Source organism: Callithrix jacchus, chromosome 8 (genome assembly GCF_049354715.1).
Source record: "Callithrix jacchus isolate 240 chromosome 8, calJac240_pri, whole genome shotgun sequence".
NCBI lineage: Eukaryota > Metazoa > Chordata > Mammalia > Primates > Cebidae > Callithrix > Callithrix jacchus.
The window spans coordinates 97,392,118-97,414,990 of NC_133509.1; the positions used below are offsets into that span (position 1 = coordinate 97,392,118).

General features: G+C 36.5%; 1 protein-coding gene across 1 annotated transcript in view; it reads right to left on the bottom strand.

Annotated features, from left to right (window-relative positions):
* Positions 1–3,826: 3,826 nt before the first annotated feature.
* The window catches only part of KCNH5 (potassium voltage-gated channel subfamily H member 5), a 371,870-nt gene continuing 352,823 nt past the window's right edge, over positions 3,827–22,873 (bottom strand). The window contains exon 11 of the mRNA XM_002753993.6: positions 3,827–13,032. Coding sequence (XP_002754039.1) covers positions 12,085–13,032 — 948 coding nt within the window. The 3' untranslated portion in view covers positions 3,827–12,084. The remainder of the gene's footprint in view (positions 13,033–22,873) is intronic.

The window sequence follows — 22,873 nt, forward strand, 5'->3', positions numbered from 1 at the left end:
TTTGTGTTTGTTCTCTTGGGTTGACAAGAAGGTAAAAGCACTCCAGCTGTCGTGTTTCAACAACCTCTAAACTTGTTCAATTTTCTCTATATATGATTGAAAAGATCTTGGAACTTCACTAGGAGCTGTGTGTGAGTATATGTTATGAAGATTTATGGCTCTTTCTCAATAAGTTCTGGAATCTACCCTTGACTACTGAGAAAATCAATGGCAAATAGAAAGAACCTCAAGCTTTGTATAACCCATTATGTTTTTCAAAGCATTTTCACTGCTATTATCTTATCTGATCTGGTCCCAACCTACCGTAAGCTATACAAGGAATAACACTAGCAGAGGAAAGAAAGAGAAGAGAGGCTCCTGGCAATTGCACTAGCTCAGAAGTTGCTTATTTGCTGCTAATGTCCTGAAAGGCAAAACCCTTCCCTGCCCTCTTTCCACTCAGTCTTTTCCTTTCAGGATGTTCAATGGCAATTGTTGGAAATCTTGCTTTCATCCTCCCTTTTCTCCTCGGGCGGGCGGAGAGTCACAGAGCCATCAGCTTAAGGTTGCCTGCAGAGTGTTCGTTCTTCTCTTTCTGCTCATAGCAGAATGGAAAACTACAGGGAAGGAAAGACAGTGTTTGCATGCAGAAGTGAAAGAGCGAGGCCTCTGAAAATCTGCTCCCTGCTCTCCTTACCTGAGCCGTAAACATTTCGGGGAAGAATGTTAAGAATGGAGAATTTAAAGAAAGCATGAGAGAGCTGAAATTCTCCCCTCTCAGGTATTATGCTTCCTGACACTCCTGCCAATGAGTGGATTCCATAGTGCAAAGGTCATTAACATGAAGAATTTCAACAGAATCTTGCTGCTTGTCTCTTAATAGGTTATACACAATTGTGGAAGACAACTCTAAGGTCTACACTTTGGCTGGAGCTGAATTTGGTCAGTGTGGTGTGCCTAGAACAGTATCATACCTGGGAGGAATGTTTGTTGATGGGTTGATTTACCACAGGTGATAAGTTGCTAGCACTTTTCCACCAGCCACTGATGGTATTGAATACTGTTGTTTATAAATTATGAACATATTTTTTCTTTTCATGGAAATATTCTCAGAGAATTATAAAAAACAAGGAAGATGTCATTCCCAAACACACACACACACACACACACACACACACACACCCCCTTCAAGACTTAAGCTAAGCTTGGGTGCCAAGAGGACAGTAGAATCAGGTGAGATGGAAAGCTGTATTTGATGCACCCATATGGACCCACAGGAGGCAGGAAACCCAGAAGTTCCAGTTCCTGCTCCACACTGAGTGATCCAGGATGGTCAGCATCCAGCCAATCATTATTCAGTCTTCTTGAACTCTGAGTCAACTCTGTATCCTTAGCCAGATACAACACATAACCTGTCTAGTTCTGATTCTAAAACTCAGGTAGACAGTATCATGAGTGTAGAATGTAAAATTACCATCTTCAATATCAAAGGGAGAGAGTACACCTTTTATGAGATATCAGTTGTTTTGTAATTTAAGAAAACTGGAATAAAGGGCACATAAATGACATAGTTGAACACATAACTATCCTTTCTGCGATATTCAGAGATGAGACTAGTAACACTTTCAGTAGCATTAGCGAAAGAGTGTGTGTGTTTGTGTGTGTGTGTGTGTGTTTGTGTGTGTGTATTACACTGTGAAAAACCAGATGGCGGCCGGGTGCGGTGGCTCAAGCCTGTAATCCCAGCACTTTGGGAGGCCGAGGCGGGTGGATCACGAGGTCAAGAGATCGAGACCATCCTGGTCAACATGGTCAGACCCCCGTCTCTACTAAAAATACAAAAAAAATAGCTGGGTGTGGTGGCGTGTGCCTGTAATCCCAGCTACTCGGGAGGCTGAGGCAGGAGAATTGCCTGAACCCAGGAGGCGGAGGTAGCAGTGAGCCAAGATTGTGCCATTGGACTCCAGCCTGGGTAACAAAAGGGAAACTCCATCTCAAAAAAAAAAAGAAAAACCAGACGGCATGTGATATAGTAAAATAAACACTGGATTGGGAGTCAAAACAACTGAATTTTAATCCCAACAATGCCCAACTTTAATCAGCAAAGTTGTCACTATACATACAACTTCGGAGAATTGCCTACCCTCTCCAATTCTTTGTTTCTTCATTTCTCAAATTAGGTGGGGGTGCTAATTCATTCCAAATGCCCCTCTTGGCTACAAAAGGTTAATTCTCCCTCACTCATCTTAGACATATCCTTATTTAATCAAATTTAAAACATGTTACACTGATTTTCCTAGATTAAACAAAATATACCTGACTTGATATAGAAAACTTGGTGTTTTCAACAATCTTACAGGAAGCAAAAGCCTCCTAGCTGGGTGGAAATTGAAGGAGCTAACCACAAGTTTGAAGGTTAGAAGGTTAAAGCATGCCCTATTTTTCATCACATTCCTTGAGGAAAACATCCTATGGGACAAAAACTTCTGTCTCATCCTGGCTCTTAATGGTATTTGGCACTTGGGTATTTTCTCACACATCAACATAAGTATTATCATGTTTTGAAAATTCATATATTTTATTTTTGAGATGGGAGTTTTGTTCTTGTCACCCAGACTAGAGTGCAATGGCACAATCCTGGCTCACTGCAACCTCCAATTACTGGGTTCAAGTGATTCTCCTGACTCAGCCTCCCTAGTAGTTGGATTTACAGGCACCTGCCACCACACCTGGCTAATTTTTGCATTTTTAGTAGAAATAGGTTTTCAACATGTTGGCCAGGCAGGTCTCGAACTCCTGATCTTAGGTGATCCAGCCCCCACTCAGCCTTCCGAAGTGCTGGGATTACAAACATGAGCCACCATGCTTGGCTGAAAATTGGTATCTTTCTTAATTGAGTTATAACCACAGAACTTACAAGGAAAGATTGCAATTTATTGTTGACTGTGTATGCAGGCCTGGGTAAGAAAAGAAGAAAGAAAGAAGAGCAAAACAAACAGAAAGTGGAGAAAGCATTAATTACTGATCATTTGTGTAGAAAGTTTCACTTCACTTTGACAATCCATTTTGTTATCTGTGATCATCATACCCTTGATTCCTATATAATTGAAAACTAACTCTAGAATCCTCTACTTATATTCTAATATATCCAAAGAAAAGACAAAGCTTTATTTGGTTGCTCTGTAATGAAAATGTAATTTTACATAGCCATAAGTATGAATAACTTTTCAGTGATATCCCAAAAAGTGTCCCTTAAACTTGTTATTTTTTAGTTAGAAAAAAAAAAAAACTGCAGTTCTCATGTCACAGACATCATATGTTACATATTCAGCTCTTGTTTTTTAATAGGAATTTGAAAAAGCCATTTATATTTTTTTAAATGAGAAAAAGTATACTTTTATTCCATGTATGTTTGCCCTTTAAGTCTCTAAATGTCACTGCTCAGTAAAAGCTTGTTATGGTACTAATAGAATTTTAGAAATATTGATAGAGAAACATTTTTTTAAAATCCTGCTTTAAAATAAGGATTTCTCCAAATTCCTATTTGGATTTGCTCATTATCTCTATCTTTCATGGTACAGAGAAATATTCTAATTTAACCAAATGTACTCCTGGAGCTTAAACTTGTAATCTCTGATATGATCCTACTTTAATTTTATCATTTACACTGTAACAATACAATGTATCAGAGGACAAATATGAAAGTTTAAAATAACATTGGCATTCTAATATATCAAAAGACTGTTTCCTCTAAACCTATTTATTTGTGTTTTAATATTGGGGAGTTTTTCACTTATTTAACTAAATTCAAAATAGCAATTTTCAACAAAGACCAAATTCAAATAAGTTCCATAAAATGCACATTTTATTCTGTATCATGAAAAAATATCCACATTTAAATAAAGTGTGAAAAAAAACCGAAGTTAGTCCTCCCTGATGAAATACAGTTTATTGTGCTGAAACCCAGAATTCCTCTGGGCTAAAAGCTTCCACCTGCCAATTTACTTTTCAAAATCACTGTTTCTTGAGAACAAACATTAAATAAAGTGATAATCACCACAAACTTCCCAGAAGCAGTTGAATTTTGATTACAATTATTTCATAATTGACCCTAAAGTCACAAAGTTAAAATATTTTCACACATCCTGTCAGCAATCAGGTGATAAGTCAACAGTACATACAAAATGTCTACAATATACATTGCAGTATCTTTAAGTAGAAAAAAGGATCTGCTTAGCATGAATCAGATTTTGAAAAGAGCCAGCAAATACCGCTTAGCATAATGTATTAAAAACATCTCACATGAAATGTTTGCATTGTTTCCTTTGTCAATGCATGAATCAATTATTTCCAGTGAATTAACCTTTAAAGGCAGAGGCATTTTTAATACCCCCAAATTCTCACTAATATGACTGCAGTGACAAAAACATTTAAGAAGTTGCAAAATTAATTCCCATAGTAACATTAGTGTTATAGGAAGGAATTTACATTGTAGTATACAAAATGTCACAACTAGTGTAAACAAAGCCACTAGAACATAGAATAAAAAGGACTCTATAGTTTTCAATATATCATAAATCTGCACATTTTGTGTTGTTTGAGTACCAAGCATTTCTAAAAGTCATTGCTCTTTCAACAAACTACAGTGGATGTTTTAGGGTGAAAAAATGATTCTAAACTGGTTTCCATTTTTAATGTATTATCACTTAAGAAATTTGTTCCTAATATGAAATGCATATTCCCTCTCGCTAACTGTGAACAGGTTCTAAGGTGGAAGGTGACTGCTTGATGGAAGATGCCGGTGCAGTCAACCCTAAGGAGATGTAAGTGAACACTACACTTACCCCTCTCTGATAAAGGGTCATAAGAATAGCAATGGTCTGGTGCGGTGGCTCATGCCTGTAATCCCAGCACTTTGGGAGGTCTAGGTGTGAGGATCACCTGAGGTCAGGATTTCGAGACCAGCCTGGCTAACATGGTGAAAGCCTGTTTCTACTAAAAATACAAAAAATCAGCCAGTTGTGGTGGCACACACCTGTAATCCCAGCTACTCTGGAGGATGAGGCAGGATAATCGCTTGAACCTCGGAGGTGGAGGTTGCAGTGAGCCGAGATCGCCATTGCACTTCAACTTGGGCAACAAGAGTCAAATTGTCTCAAAAAATATACATATAGCATTGTGAAAACATCCCTGCAGAGGTCAAAAAAGCAACCCTGATCACTATTTTTTCTAAAAATTAAATATGTTAGATAATCTTGATTTTAAATAAAAGTGCATTTGGACTTCGTGAAAGTTGACAGTTCATAGCTGTGACATAAAATACCAATATTAAATACTTAGGTCTATCAAACACTTTGACACGGAATTAAAAATGAATCTTTGTTGTGATTTTGCATAGTTTACTAGCTAGGTATTCTTCCTGTTTGCAGACTTGGCCTCATCAGGAATCTTTCTCACCATAATTTCGTTGACAAGGTTGAGGAGCAAATGAGGGATCCATGACAACAATGGGAACAACAGTAACCTTTGTGTTGCTTTTTGCCAAAGTCCAATTTCTCTAACTCAAGGGAGAGTCTGACCATAGCGGGAAGAGGTTACATTTTATATTATGAAATACGATTTAGCAGGGAATGAGGATAAAATTACTTAAATTAGTTATTATGGATATTCAGTCTGGTTTATTGAAGTGTCAAGGTGAATATTCTGGCTTTGAGTGCTTTTGGTCATTCACTAGTCAGTGATTCTGCATGATGCAGAAAGAGTGGTCAGATCTTTGTGGCTTTTTCCCATCAAAATGCAGCCCAACCAGCCAAGTGCTTAAGGGATTGCATCTGTAGGCCAGAACCAGAGGTTCTAAACTCACTGGTTGGTGGGAGAGCACTTCTTTCTAAAAAAGGCCCCAACATTTGACAAGCTTTCAAACTGCTTCCAAAGGTTTTGTTAAAACCTTAACCATGGTAATGAAAATGTGTCATCTTGAAAAACAAATAAACAAACGCTATTTAAAAGGCACCACACACAGAATATAACTCTGGCCATAAGCTGCACTTTCAGGTCTACAGTTCTTTGACCAACGGACTTTACAAGTAGTACAAGTCATGACCTCATTTAAATAATCATGCAGTGACAATGTAAAAGCCAGGATGGAAGTGAGCTGACTCTAAAAAGCTTTGGATAGTGTCAGTGGGGTCCTTCACAGTCATTACGTTAAAAGTAGGATTGTTCCTTTCTGTGATTAACTCCGGCTCAGTTACTAACCAAGTAAAAACAAGATGGTTTGGGCTGAAGGTTCCTGCATGTAGTGTTGGCATATCTTGTTTTTTCTCCTTATCTCAAGACACTTGCTTTAGAAATCTCAAAGGGTAAAACAAATCACATTCATAAAATTAACATTTTATCATCAGAGAAAGTTATTGAAACTCTCTGAAGTAAATATACATACAAGAGCTCATTAATTTTGGAAATAAGAACACAACTTGCCATTCTAAACAGAAATAGCTCATTTGGATAATGCATTTAATAGTGGTTTGGCCAAGAAGCCAATATCAGAGCAATCAATAAAAATATCTGAATAATCTACTTAAAACCCAATGAGTCAAAAAATAAATTTCAAAAATAAATTCCAGAGTCTCATCCAAATCCCACTATTATAAATAAAAAGGAATTATAGAAAAAAATCCTGAATGACTTTTAATTTCCTTAACCACTATGCATTACCTACCTCTTTAGGTTAAAATTCAACTGGAAAAGAAAATGTTCATACCAGTGACCATACGTCAAACATGCTTCTTATTTATAAGCAGATTTGACAGTTTACTTTGGCTGATGTCTTTCCACTGTTGGGAGAAGTGAATGAAAACTCCACTATTGGGACAGGGCACATTTTGCTTAAGACAGTATGATTTCAACCTCTGTCATTGACTCTGACCTACCAAAAAAAACCAAACAATTACATTCACATTTACATTATAGACTGCAATTTTTAAGAATTATTTAAAGAAATATTTAAAAGTATGTGTCTGGAAAAACTTAGACTAAATGGTTGAACTAGATAGTTCTTGTAATGTCAGTATTTTATGAAATAAAGTTTTCTCTCTAAGGTCTGACTGCCTGTGTTAGAAACTTAACTTTACCATGTAACAGGTATGCTCTCCTGGACAAGTTCCTTAACCTATACCTTCATAGAGTTGTTGCAAGAATTAAATTTGATAACCTAAATAAAATGCCTATCATAGTGAGCTCTTGATAAATATAAGCTTAGTCGACTTATTTAACTTCTAAGCCTAAGAGTAAGGAAGCAGGTAAATTCTACTCAGTCTTTTCTCAGCCCTCACCTTCATCATATTCCTAGTTCCAAGTCCAAATCGTCACTGGCCCTGACCCTCATAAAGCATGCAAACACATGGGTCTTAACCTAAAAATGAAGTGATAGAAAATCTCAAGTCAGAATACAGACCAAAACTTATAACACATAGCATATAGTTAAGAATGTTGTTATAAGAGTGTCTGCCCGTGTGGAATCATATATCTTGAATAGGTCATGATTATTTTAATATAAAAAGTTGAAGGATGAACTACTCTAGTTTTTATTTGTATAAATTTAAGGGGCACATATTTAGTTTCGTTACATAGATATATCAGTGAACTATCCTATACCTTGGATGCTTACCAATATGCATACTTTTTTCACAAAATTAAGAATTTCTCCCAAGCAGTATAAGTGGAATTAAGAAAAATCATAAAATTTACCTATCTTTCTCTTCTTTCTCTCTTCCCTCAGAGGATCCTCATTCTCTCTACGTTTATTTGATTTGTAGTTCTAAATTCCCAGATAAGTATCACATTTTATGCTTACATGCCACTGACTAATAATTATTTAGCAACTAATGCCTCAATCAACCTCTGACCAGAGAAATCTCTAAAACCTAAAAGAATATTTAGATAGAAATCACATTGCCATCAATCCCTGAAATCTCTTCTAAAATCTAGAAGAATATTTTGATAGAGAGTACATCATGGATACTCTTCTATGAAAGAATGAAAAGGTGATAATTTGTCATAATGTGATTTTCACCCGTAAGAAAGATAATTTTTCCATTGACCTAATGGCATCTTGATATAAGAAGGCAACAGCTGTTATCTTGGTTTTCTTATTTATTGGTGGAGGAATGGTAGTATTCGGTACACTACAAACAGTGAACTTGCCCATAATTACACTTTTAGTTTGTAGCAAAGCTAAATTCAGAATCTAAGACAAAGCTCAGATACTAATCTGAAGATGTTTTCCAAAAGACTGTTTTTGTCTTTCCCCCCTTTCCATTAAGATGAGAACTACTTTTAAACCTAATAGAAAAATTTTAGTACAACATTAACATGGTTATAAAATATTAATATTTGAAAGTTATCCATGTGTGATACGCACATTCTAGATAAACGTTCTCATTACCTGCATGAAATTTTGGAAAATAAACTCAGATAAAATTGCTTAAAAGATAAAAATTATACAAGATAGTAGAATTAATCAGGACTATGATGAATAATTTCACAAATATCTGCCAGTGCATACTTCAAACAGTCGCTGCTCTGAAGACTAATATTTAAAAAAAAATTCCAAATGACTTTTGTTATTTAAAATGGACCAGATCTCACAGGGTGAACAAAATCTCCTTAAACAGAAGGGAAGATATGATTTGCATTTGGGCTCCAGTAAGGTTAATTTCGATAATGGTACTTTAGTTGGTGGTCATAACTAATTTTCCTATTAAAGTGTTGAGTACAAGAGAAGTACACATTTGTTCTAGGAGCAATTTCAAACCCCAAATTTTCATATTGTTTTTCTCTGCTAGGCATAAAGTTGTTTGTAAAAAATACTTAGGATATTTTTAGTCCTATATTTAATGTGAGATGCAACTAGTGTCATAAAACTTTTCCATTTTAACAATGAATATGGGCCTGTATTTACCACTATGCCTGAACCATTTTAAGTACCATTCATGTAGCTTTGGTATTGTCATCCAGCTTTTATGTGGCTATTTGCCTTTTATCATAATCTCTTCCATCTGCTAGATCACATTCAGTGCAACAATATCCTGATACAGACTGATAGAACTTGCCATTATAATACATTGCTCACATTTCCTTTCTCATTTGACTTTTGCTATTATGTTACAACCACCTGTCAAGGATACGGCATCTGATCTTACCTATTAATAACATCATAGAAAAATATTGAAGGTGCATAAATTGCTTTGGAAAATGTTTGGATTTCAAATACATATCCATTTACTCCTATGAATACATTATTTAGAAATATTAAAATTTTTATTCTGGATGCACCAAGAGCCTCTGTAGAGTGTAGGAACAAAACATGCAGTTATCTGGTCCCCAAAAGAGCATCTACTGTCTATGTGCTAGTTGAGGCAACATAGAACATGATTGTATCATAATTGCATGTATTAAAGCAAGTGTTCACCGTTCATCCAAATCTGAGTAAATTCAACTGCTAAGATTTGTGGAATCTGGGAACCTAAAAGACTACTCTATATACAATGTTTGCTGAATACACACATTCCTGCTGAAAACAGCAGGGTGCATTCAGCACCTCATCATACCATGCACACAGAGAACAGAGGTGGCTGAAAAAACGCTACGATAACTGCACCATAAATAAACAATTGATACTTTCCCTCCTTCTTGACAATCTGGAGTAATTCAAAACCATTATGTTTCTTGCATATAGGAACAATAATATTTTAGGTTGATTAGGTGAAACTCTATATCAATGTCAGAACACAGTAAATATTTGTACCACTAATATGTAAAGACATGAATTAGAACTTCAACTTATCATGCTGTTCACAGTCATTCTTTTATAGCTTTATACCAAAAGTTATTTTTGAAGTAGTGGCTAAACTAACAACTTCTGTACTCAGATTTTTATTGTAATCACACATTCACCTTTAAAAGCTTAAGCCAAACTTGACTTAAACAAATAGAAAAATACCCTGAAATTCAATAAATGTCAGAGGTCAAGAAAAAGTTACCATCCTTACCATGAAAGCAAAAAACATCTCAATTTCAAGGCAGATACCTTACTCTACAATTATTTCATTTTGTTGTGTTTGTGGTAGGTAGATATTGTAGCATTACATGGAGATGTGCTCCCCTGAAAACTTCCATTATGGTTAGTGGAAGTTATATGCACAAAGAAAGGAAAACGGAGCCCATGGCACATATGTTTTGAGACTCCTAAATTAGAGGCACATCTTGTGGGCATGTGAAGTTCAATAGAAATTCTAAAATAGCAACTGTTTTTATAAATTACTGTTTTGCACTTCTCGAGTCTGAATGTGATAATGTGTCTTTCAGTTCTAGTGGCTTTGGTTGGGGATACTGGGAGATAGAAAAGCGCCTAAAAATGGGTATAATAGACCAAAATATCTCCTTTGATTTTGCCATCAACTTTTGCATATTGTTAACATATATGTACAGATAGCCCAGTAATAAATAAACTACTAGCGTATATTTTCAACTGTATGCAAATACTAACTCCCCTGCTCCCAATATTGAATGCTGTGCATGCACTGACTGAAAAGTATGCTTCTCTGAACAACTTCCTAAAATATACTTTAGTCAAAAGAAATAAGTTCTCATGGGTTCTTACAAGTGAATGTATATTTTATTCTCAATCCATATCATTTAAGGAACTAGCTATATACAGGACAACTCTGTGACTTTTTAGAAAAACTTGATAATAGGCACTTTCTACAAGGAGGATTTGAATTCAAAAGACTAAAATTCAGTCTTTAGTATCCCCCTTTCATAAGTGGATCTGCCTGAGCCACAATAGTTTGTTGCATCAACTCAGCAGAAGTCCAGCAGTAGAACTGCATGCAAAAAAAGCTTTCAAAAACTGTAACCACAATAAAATGATAGAAAAGCAGTTATCTGAATCGAGCAACTTAATATCTACTACTTGGTTTGTTTGCTTCTTACCACATTCCATGTGTTATCACTACAAACACTAAGATTCATGTGTCAACAATCTGTACCAGTGTTTCATTCTTTAAGTTACAGATATGCCACAAAAATTATCTATCTGTTTACATTCTTTTTTATTTTATATCACAATAGTTAGCATTTTGATATGATTACTTAAATGCTTTTTTTTGTATGTTTATTTGCTAAGAAACCTTTCAATGTCACTCTTGAACATGTTTTGGAAATACAAATTTAGAGCATTCATCAGCTTTAGAAATTCGGCATCTCTTACATGAATTGTCAAAAGGCCTTTATACCCTGTGGTGCAGTGTTTCTATAATAACATACACTATATTAATAGTTTAGTATTTATAATGTTGATAATGTCAGCCTACAAGATGGCAGCTGTTCTCCAAGAAGGACGGAGTAGGGATTTCCTTACAGAAGAGCTAATGATTACTATCTAAGTATAATGTTAAAAAAGGAGAGGTACAGTTGAGCAAAAATGTAATTCATGCACAAAACCCATAGCAAGAAGTTTTCAATATCCCACACTGTTATCTGACTTAGGCAACAAAACAGTCATTTAATTGGAGCAAACAATGCCTGCAGGGGAAAAGAACCTCACCTAAGTTACAGAAAAATATCCTATGGAAAGAGATCATAATGTGATACTAATAGTTTAAAAGACTGAACTCTTTCTTGGCATTAATCTGCAATTTTAAATTAACAGAACAGTGAGAAAATGATAGCTCAATATACATACTCAGCCTGAGATCAAATTTGTCATGGCAACATTGGCAGGTTGGACCCTGATTCTTCAAATATTACATTGCCTTGGGTAACAAAAATCATACTCTTTTATTATAGATTAGAGATTATAAACAAATGTAAAGTGTGCATGCAGTCAACTGCATAATATACAAGCAATATCTATGTGTTCAATAATCATCTTCTTTGGCAGGCCAGAATCCAGCTGGACATGCAATATTTACATATCAAAATCCACGTTGTTATCATATTGAAAGCAAGTGAAAATATATATGTATATACGGTATATACACATGTATGTATATAGATGTATATACTGTTTTTAATATATTAACAAATATATATGTATATATATTAAAAGTGGATTTCATCTTTGTCAGATTCAGGTGATTCAGGCCTTGAAACACTAAAAATATCCTGACATGGTATTTGGGGAGGTACTTGGAGTGGCATTTGGGATTTGGGCGATGAGGACTGGGGGACACTTTTCTCTGACAGTATTTTTAAAATTTCTGCCACCTGCTTTTCTAGAGCAGTCATTCTGCAGCTGAGCAGCTGGATGTCCTCTTTGAGTTCGTGTTTGACTTCCTGCAGTGTGGTCTGTAAGGCCTGCTCAGGGATGGGATAAAAGGGGTGCTTGGCATCAGCCTGAATGGGACTGTGCTCTAGTGGACTTCGGGCCTCCCCAGCCTTATCCAAACGAAGGTCACTTTTTGTAATGCCACTGTCACAAGAATCTGTTTTCCTTAATGGGTTTTTGGTCACACTGTTCTCTGAATCACTGCTTTTGGGGTCCTCGGACAATAGCCCCATGGACTCAGCTTTTGTGACATTATTCCAGTCTTCCTTTTTCTCCTCATGGGCTCCCATATTATTCTTGAGTCGCAGCCACCCTTTCCCATTTCCATTCTTCATTCTTACTGGGCTGTTGACTTTGAGACATTTTTGATCAGCACCGCCATTGGGCTTGAGTTCCATGGCATCACGGTTGTTCTGCTTAAGGGATTCGCTGGTTTTCACATAGGCCAGAGACGTCTGAATGGGAGTAATCTGTGACACAGTCACCACACTGGTGCCAGTGATGGAGGCTCCATTCTGTATGGAGCGGCTTTCTACCTGGAGTTGGTTCCTCTCGGGATCACTCTGTGTTGACCCCTGATTGCGCAGCTCCTTCTGCTGCTTGAACTTCTGGAAGAGCTTTCTGACTGGGTGGTCCACAGGGATGCTGAGGGTCACCTCATTCTTCTGCCGGAGGCGCTCCTCCTCCTCCTTCTTCACATCGCTGATCTTACGAAAGATGATCTGTGGAATGGGAGAGATAGTCACAGCGTGATTATAAAAGCAGATGTATTAACAGTTCTGTGATACTCTGCTGTACGTGCTTTGTGTTACAAAGAAAACCCTTGTACATTCCATAGATTATTTTTGAAGAAAAAAATTCCAATGTCATTTATGGAACTGCATTTATGAAATTTATGGATGCCTTAAACCCAACATAGAAATGCTGGCTACTTAATTTACTTAGTTGTAGTCCCCTGCATATCAAAGGAAGAATTACTCAAGACAACTGAAGAGAGGTACTTTGCTCCGACTTTATGTTCCTAATATATTACCATTAAGCAGGAAATACGCAAATACATACATGTATATATTTGTATATGTATATACATGTATACATATATAAGGGAATACACAATTATTCCTTAAATTTCCCTGTAATGAATTGCTACTTTTGTATGTTTTTCCTTATTGTGTAGAAATAATAAGATTCAAAACCATTTTTAATATTATCCTCTCTGCTGGGTGCGGTGGCTCACGCCTGTAATCCCAACACTTCGGGAGGCCAAAGTGGGCAGATCATGAGGTCAGGAGTTCAAGACCAGCCTGGCCAACATGATGAAACCTTTTCTCTACCAAAAATACAAACATTAGCCAGGCATGGTGGCATGCACCTGTAATTCCAGCTACTCAGGAGGCTGAGGCAGGAGAATCGCTTGAACCTGGGAGGCAGAAGTTGCAGTAAACTAAAATGGCACCATTGCACTCCAGCCTGGGTAACAGAGTATGACACTGTCTCAAAAAAAAAAAAAAAAAAAAAAGCATGCTTTGATTGGGTATCAGATAGTAAAAATTCCAGGTTATAAATGTACTGAGAAGTTAGGCAGTTTAGCAAATGGACCTGGGTTGGGTAGGGGGAGGATTTAAATTTATTTATGTTTACCCTAGAAGGCAGAACCAGACACTCAACATACACTGGTTCTCTCTCCTTGACCTCTCATAAAATTCACCTATCTGAAACCATTTATTATCTTTTGAATATTCAGCAGCTGCCTGGAGTAACATATAATCTTGATTTTACACCAAAAACCATACTATTGATGGTCACTGTTAAAAGAAAAGTCAGAAAGGTAGCCCTTCCAGGTAAGAGTACATCTTCTAAAATGAGATTAATGCACTAAATTCAGCTTATCACGTGGCAATAATCTGTATTTTAAAATAAATGTAATGACCATCTGTAAAGGCCAACATACTTTTTTCTCATTAGTGGCACATGAAATTGGGTCTTTTTAAAATACATAACAATAATCTCAGATTCTGACATCAAAGTTCCAGCAGTTTAATTAGAAGTCTTTCAAAAGGTTGACACATTTCTTAGGCTTCCTAAATAAACAGAGGTTGTACTTAATAAGTCTTCAAGATATAAACACATTTTTTTTTGAGAAAGAGTTTCACTCTTGTTGCCCAGGTTAGAGTGAAATGGTATGCCACCTCCCCTTCCCGGGTTCAAACAATTCTCCTGCCTCAGTTTCCCGAGTAGTTGGGATTACAGGCATGTGCCACCACACCTGGCTTATTTTGTATTTTCAGTAGAGACGAGGTTTCTCCATGTTGGTCAGGCTGGTCTTGAACTTCTGACTTCAGGTGATCCACCAACCTCGGCCTCCCAAAGTGCTGGGATTACAGGCATGAGCCACCACACCCAGCCTGAACATTCTTTAGAACCAAACATACCCAGACACAGGAAACACAGAAACTATTTTCCTATTTCAGCCCCATTTTGAAAAAGTACTCACTTTGATTCTATGGGTGGATGTGAGAGGCCTAATATGAATGATTTTCCACATCCCCCTTCCCACCCACCACTGACCCTTTTTTTTTTAAAGGTGGTTGTTTAGACTAAGACAGACATAGTGTTGGTTGGATGTGGCAACACACAACAGCCTTCACATTTGGGAAAAAGGAACCATCTCAAAGAGTGAGTGGAGTATGACAGGTAAAATGCAGGACCCTCGTGCAATATTTGGGACACACTAAAAACATCATACATTATAAATCAGAATTGGACATACATATCCTTTAACAAATATCCACTGTTTATTAGAATTTTAATTTTACCCAGGAGTTCTGTATTTTTGTTTGCTAAATTTGGCAACCTTATTGATATATAATAGACAAGGACATTCCTATCTTTGTAATGTCTACGTGTCCTGCCATGGAAAGAGACTAAACTGAAAAATTTGGTATTACTGACAACTGAGAATTTATGAGCACCTTAGGCAAGAGCCTTATTTTTTTAGATTTTCAATATAATGGCTAATAATTGCTTGCAATTATTGTGTGCTTACCAAGTTCACGGTGTTTCATGATGCAAGATTGCAACATGCCCATGAGAATATCAGTAAAATAAATCTTTCCTAGCTTCCTGACTACCAGCTGCCCCACCCACCCAACCAAGAACACACAAAAGTGTTTGAATTACTACTATTTAGCTGGAAACGAAGACTCCAAATACCAAAATACATAGAGCAAAGGGGGTCCTGGCACAGGGCTTGTTCTCTCTTCTCTACTGGGGACAAATGAGATAGAGCTAGATCTGTATTTTGCTGTCAAGAAATGTCAGAGTAACTGGGAAAGAGAAAGAATCAAGCTCTGGTACATCAGATGACAGAATTCGGAGTACTGCACAATGTTCCTTTCCCCCGTTTTACTCCAGGGGCATAGGAAATGAAGTAATTTTAAACATAGCTCCCTTGAGGTTTGGGGGTACTTAGAACCAACAACACTGGGCCAGAATTCTTACCAAGTTTGCAGAACAGCAGGACCTACACATCCAATCTCCGGAGCCAGCAATACACAGTGGGAAAAACGTGCTCCTTAGAGGGCAAAGATTTCCCTTTTTGCTCCTTGCCCTTCACTTTCCTTTATAGTTCAGAGGGGCATTGACGGGGATCCCCTAGAGCTCAGAAAGGCACTGAAGGTAGTCATTTGTGAATTCAGTCTGCTAGAAATCAGGCAACGCAAAAGCACTGCATGAGGTGGGAAAAGTTATTGCACCCTGTAGGTCACCTGCCACCAAGGACTTTCAGACCATCAGTTATCCCACACATAAAGAGAGCCAGCAGTTGGACATGACCAGCTCAAAAGCCAACACTCTGAGCAGTGGCCGCAGGCCCTCCAGATCTCAAATACAAGCTTTAGGTCCTGAAGTATATTCCCCTTTCTCTTCAGCAGCAGGCCTGCTGATAATCTTCAGCCCAGTGAGAGGAGACACAGGTGCAGGAGATGGGGTAGAAAGAGAGGTAATGAGATTTATCACCCAATCGATACAATTAGAACTGAAGCCTAACTGGAAACAGTAACACTTGGATTTGGTCAACTATTTACTATAGCCAGGTTTTTAAGTAAGAGGTAATTTTTTTTTTAATTACTAGTTTGAATTGACTTTATAGGATCAGATTACATTTATTTTATTTTTGACTAAGGAACAAAATAATGACATTGTAAAGTGATTATACATTATCTGTCTATAGCAAAGTGGTCACTTCCACACATGTATTTTCTCATTTGAGTCTCATAAATGAAAAAATTTTATAAGATAGGTCATTTTATTCTCTACTGTATGACACAGGTCCTACTGTTATTATATTACAGAGAAGCAAATTGAGGCATCAAGAGTTTAAGTGGTTTCCCTTAGATTACAAACTGTGTGTCCAGGATACAAATCCAAGGGGTCGGATTCCAAACAATCTTAACCATTCCACTCTCCTGCTCCTCAGGGTAACTTTTATATTTTCTCCTGGACTCTGTGAAAACTTGGATAGATGAATGAGTGAAACAGGAAGTCATGCAGCAATTTCACACCCAGCAGGTCATCCCTCACAGAGCACTTGCCATGGAGAACCATCCCTGAAGGCAGAGAATTGAACAAGATTGAAGCTCTCTACTTGCTGGGAAAAGGTAGCCTTGACTGGCACCTTGGAAGAGCTTTGTGGGAGGCAGTCTCTAGACCCTCCTCACTCTGCAAAGCAGAGCCAGTAGGCTTAAATGCACGTTACCATTTTGTAGCTTCTAGTCCCCTTGTGCTTTTGCTTTGTTTTGTTTTTAACTTCCTTCTACATATATTAAATACACTGCCTTTATGGAAGGCAGGGCGCAGGGAGGGTCAAAGGATGTGATATTTCCATGGACTCTGACATCATCCTTGATTCCAGTTACATCTAAATCACTTGTTTATGAGAATAGGGATTTCTGTCTGCTTGCTAATTGCTGTATCTCAAGTGTCTACAACATGCCTGCCACATTGAAATTCTTACTAAATAAATGTTTTTCATTAGTTCAATAACCTTTTCATACATTCACAAATGTATGGTTGTGAATGTGTTTATGAGTGGAAAATGTTACAAATAAGAAGGGTACTTTCTACTTCCCTCACTAGCGTCATTTTTTAGAGTTCCAGTCTCTAAAAAATGATCGGTATTATTATTATTATTGATCACTAATGTCTACTCCTATTTCCTCAATTGGAAGCAGAAGCTATATGATTTGCCTTCTGGCATTCCCAGAACCTAGCCAACTGCTGAGCAAATGCATACTGGGTAGACTCAGGTTCAAATCTTTGACCCACAAATCAGTCATTGAAAGGTCTTGAATCAGAACCTGTCTTTGATTTCATTGTAAGGATGCAATAACATCCATTAGAAACTTATTTTCTAGTTTATGACAAAATTTTCTTTCCTACCGCAAGGTAAGAGAATATAGGCACTGAAATTAAAAACAAATGAAAAGGTGATTTAATCATGTTTATGGACTTTAAACACTAATCTACAAGGTGCTACCACAAGCTGATCCATAACTTGTATGCAAAGTATGACAATTTTTTGTTTTGTTTTAAGTTTAAAAGACTGTACAAATATAACATATAAGAAAATAAAACATAAGGGATGCCTATCATAAGTAACTCACTGTATTTCAAAAGCACTAAATGCAATTAGACCCTCTCTATAAGTCCTCACAGTTTTGGAGACAAATTTATGATCTAAGCTCCAATTTTGAGTAACACTGAATATTTATTCCTCAGAAAACTACATTTCTGTGATAATTATTATACATTACCATTATGAACATTCTCAAATTAATTCTACCGAACATTTCCTTTTATGAAGAGCTTTTTGGCTGGGCATGGAGGCTCATGCCTGTAATCCCAGTGCTTTGGAAGGCCACTTGAGCCCAGAAGTTTGAGACCACCCTGGGGAGACTCAGTTCACACAGGGAGACCCCACCTCTACAACAAAATTAAAAATACAATTAGATATGCATGATGGTATAAGCCCCCAATCCTACCTACTTAGGAGGCTGAGGCAGGAGGATCACCTGAGCTCAGGAATCTGAGGTTGCAGTAAGCTATGATAATGTCACTGCATGTCAGCCTGGGTCTCAAAAATAATAATAGATAAAAATTTTAAAAAGAAGGGCTTTTATCTTTAGATTTTTTTAACATATATATAATAAAATGGTTCAAGTTAACAGTGGAAACTGATACATTTTATTTAGTTAAACTCTTTAAAATGGTGTGCTTGTATTTAAATTTTTAAAACTGCATCTTATGCTTTGGCCATTGAAATAGCCTATAAACAGTAAGATTTTTCATACTCCAATTGAATCTTTCATGGGCAACTGGCAAATTGTAACTCATAAAGTAAAATGTCCCTGCTAATTCAATATATAATTTATATAGGTGAGTCATACCCAATTATTATATGGATGATCATTTTTCTCTAGAAAACAAGCTTTTTTAAAACCATGAAGAAATTACTACAGAAAGTGTTAAAGGATTTGCATTCATAATGGTTCAATGTGTACGTACTAAATTGTGTGAAAAATGTATATTCTTACTTACCGATGTAGTATTAAAAGAAATCAGCTTTTAAACATCTAATACTTGGTTTTATTCTCAGCATTAAAAACCTAGACCCTTTTTACCTGATGTACTCTGTGTCCATCTTTTGTCCAATTGCAAATCAGATTGCTGTTGAACACCACAAAAACTAAGGACAAATTTTAAAAAGAAAAACCAGAAATCAGGCTATGGTTCCAGCTACACATTTATTGGTAGGCTGCACAATAACCTGTACTGTTTCTATCAGCAAAGAGGTTCATTTCATTTAAGCTTTTTTTCCTCTGTGCTTCATTATGTTCTGTAGAATCCATGCTGGAAGGTCTAATTTATTTAAATGATAAAAGCTTCTTAAACTTAACAGGGAACATGGCCAACTGAGCTTTCCATTTCAAAAGTAGGACATTTGATCATAAAAGTGATATCAAAATTGAATAATTTGAATGTGTACTGAACTCTGAAGTCCACTAAAGGCAAGAAAAAAAAGGTTAGAATCATTTGTTTAATGACACGGATTTAGTGTTATATAATTTGCAGAAAAGAGAGCAGTGTTTTGTCTCAAATGGCTCATCACTTTCTAAATTTGTGAATCGACTAGGAATTTATAGCTATATGTGATCAAGCAGTGAGTAGCTCAGGTTCATCTGACTCTCCTGGGATTTCGTTCTTTGATTCTTTGGTTCTTCTTACTGTTTCCATAATCTTTGTCACTAATTGTAACTCTAGCCCTCCAATCCATGACAACCTGAACTAACACAACAAAGCATTATTTATTAAACACTACCACGTATGTATCGGAGGCTGTAAACTCTCAATGAAGGCCACAGTGACGGGGCTGTGGCAAATGACCACTCAACAAATTTAGATGTGCTTAGGGTAACAGTGATGCATGATACTCTGTTTTGAGAGGTGGCAGCCTTGTTTACTTCAGGCACTCATAAATCTGCAAGCTCTCCAAGGGCACAAAATGTGTTATAGATGTAGTCCAGGTCTGTAGGTCCTAACATTTTTGAAAAAATTAATTGACTAAGTACATATAAAGAAAAAGGAAGGAAGGAAAATGGGTAGAGAGGAAAAAGAGAGGAAGGAAGGGAGGAAGGGAGGGTCAGAGGGAGGACAGAGGGTGGGTGGGAGGGAGAGAGGGAGAGACGGAGGGAATGGAGAGGATAGGGAAGGAATATCTTTTGGTTTTGCTAATATGGTGGGTAATACCTGATGTGGATAAGGATGATTAGTATGATGCAAATGCAAAAAATTCTAGAATTACTGATACAGTTACTGAAATAACTAATGAAATGTTACAAGCATTGTTTTCTTTACCATGTAAAAGATCATTTATCTCAATTCTTCAGGCTATCATAAATATGAAAATATGTTTTTCACAATGAAAAAAACATAGATTGTAAAGTTTACTAATGCTAACGTAACTTTGAAATATGGTGCTAAATACATATGTTTTTATTTGTACAAATTTTTCATTAAAAAATAGAAGGAAAGCAAAGTCTTCTAAAGCAAGAATCCAGTTATTCTAAGGTTAATCTGACAAGGTTTTGATTCACTGTATCAAACATTGCAGTAGCCCATGAATTGCTCTCCCTCCCTTAGTTTGTAATCTAATTTGTCTTCATTCTATCCTTTGCTGTTGCATATAAAATATAACAGTGTGCTAGGCTAAAACTTACAGAATAAAATCCAAACTCCTTAGCAAGAAGTCAGCAAGCCTGCGGCAGTCCAGCCCTACCTGCTTCTCCAACCTCTGCTTCCTTCTCTCCTCACTTGGCCTCCACACACCTGCCACACTGAGTCACTCTGAGTTCCAGCATGCATTCATGATATTGCACATATTGTTCTCCCTCCTCCTCCGCACCCACTGGAGAACTCCTGCTTGTCCTTTGACACTCAGCTCAACTGTGGCCTTCTTTATATGGTAGGACTAGCTACATAATTTTCAGAGCCCAGTGCAAGATAAAAATTCGAGCCTCTAACATCCTACTTTACAGTAAAATACTACAAGCTTTCCCCCAACATCAGCAAAAAGAAGAGCAGTTATGATCCCATCACTTCTACTCAACATTGTATTGGGGGTTCTAGCCACGGAAATTGTCAAGAAAATAAAAGATACCCAGAATGGAAAGGAAGAATTAAAACTCCTCTATTTAGAGATGACATAATCATGCATATAGAAAATCTTAAGAAATTCATGAAAAACCCACTAGAATTAATAAAGGAGTTCAGTAAGGATGCAGTATACACATTCAATCAAAAAATCTGTTATATTTCTATGCACTAGCCATGAACCATGTGAAAATGAAATTAAGAAAACAATGTTATTGACAATAGCATCAAGCAGAATAAAATAGGAATAAATTTAGCAAAAGAACAAGTATAGGAGTTATACATAGAAAACTACAAAATGTTGACATATATTAAAGAAAACCTAAAGAAATGGAAAGACGTCTCATGTTTACATATTGGAAGACAATATTGCTAACATGGCAATACTATCTAAGCCGATCTACAGATTTGATACAATATTCTTACATCTATAGTCAACCGGTTTTTGATAAGAGTGGCAAAGTATTCAGTGAAGAAAGTAGAATAATCTTTTCAAAAAATGGTACTAAAACAACAGCATATACACCAACAAGAAATATCTGTCTAACAAGAAATGAATATGGATATCTGTCTAATATGGATATACAAAATCAAACTTCAAATGGATTAAACACCTAACTGTAAGAGCTGAAACTAAAGTTATTAGAAGAAAGCAATGATGTCAATTTTAGTGACTCTGAATTAGACAATGTAGAAAGGCACATGAATCTCAAGGCACCAAAGAACACATGAACTAATTAGAGTTCATTAAAATTAAAAATGTGTGTACTTCAAAGGACCCTATAAAATGAAAAGACAACTCACAGAATGAGAGAAAATGTTTGCAAAGAGTACATCTGATTGCATAAAGTAAAGGTGGTATACACCATGGAATACTACACAGCCACAAAAATAAATGGAATTATGTCCTGTGTAGCAACATGGATACAGCTGGAAGCCATTATCCTAAATTAACACAGAAACAGAAGACCCAATTCTGCATGGTTTCACTTACAAGTAGAAGCTTAACATTGAGTACATACAGACGTAAAGATGGGAACTCGAGACACTGGGGACTCTCTTTTAGAGAGGTGGGAAGGAAAGGAGCAAGAGTTAAAAAATTACCTATTGGATAGTTTTTCACTACCCAATATTGGGTATTACGGTCACTATTTGAATGATGGGTTCAGTAGAAGCCCCCCCTCAGCATACACAATATATCCATGCAACACACCTGCACATCTACCTCTGAATTTAAAATATAATAATACTAATAATGTGTCTGATGTAGATTTAGTATCCAGAATATATAAACAGTTCTTATAACTCAAAAATAAGAAGATAAAAACAAATTTAAAATATTCAAAAAATTTGAAGACATTTATTCAAAGATTATATACAAATGGCCAATAGTCATATGAAAAGATACTCATCATTAGTCATTAGAGAAATGCAAATTACAACTACAATAAGCTATCACTTCATACCCTCTGGGATGGCTGTAATAAAAAACATAGAAAATAGCAAGTGTTGGAAGGATATGGAGAAACTGGAACCCTCACACGTTGCTGGAAGAAATGTAAAACGGTATAGTCTCTGGGGAAAACAGATTGGCAGTGTCTCAAAAATTACATCAAAGAGTAGCCAGCAATTCTACTCCAAGATACAGATCCAAGAGAAGTGAAAACATATAGTCACACAAAAACCGGTACATCAATGTTCTCAGCAGCATCACTTATGATAGCCAAAAAGTAGAAACAACCCACATAATTCATTAACTGACACTTGCAGTGATGTTTTCCAGGTTCCTCCATGTTGCATTATGTGTCAATACTTCATTTCTTGTTGTGGCTGAATAGTATTTCATTGCATGGA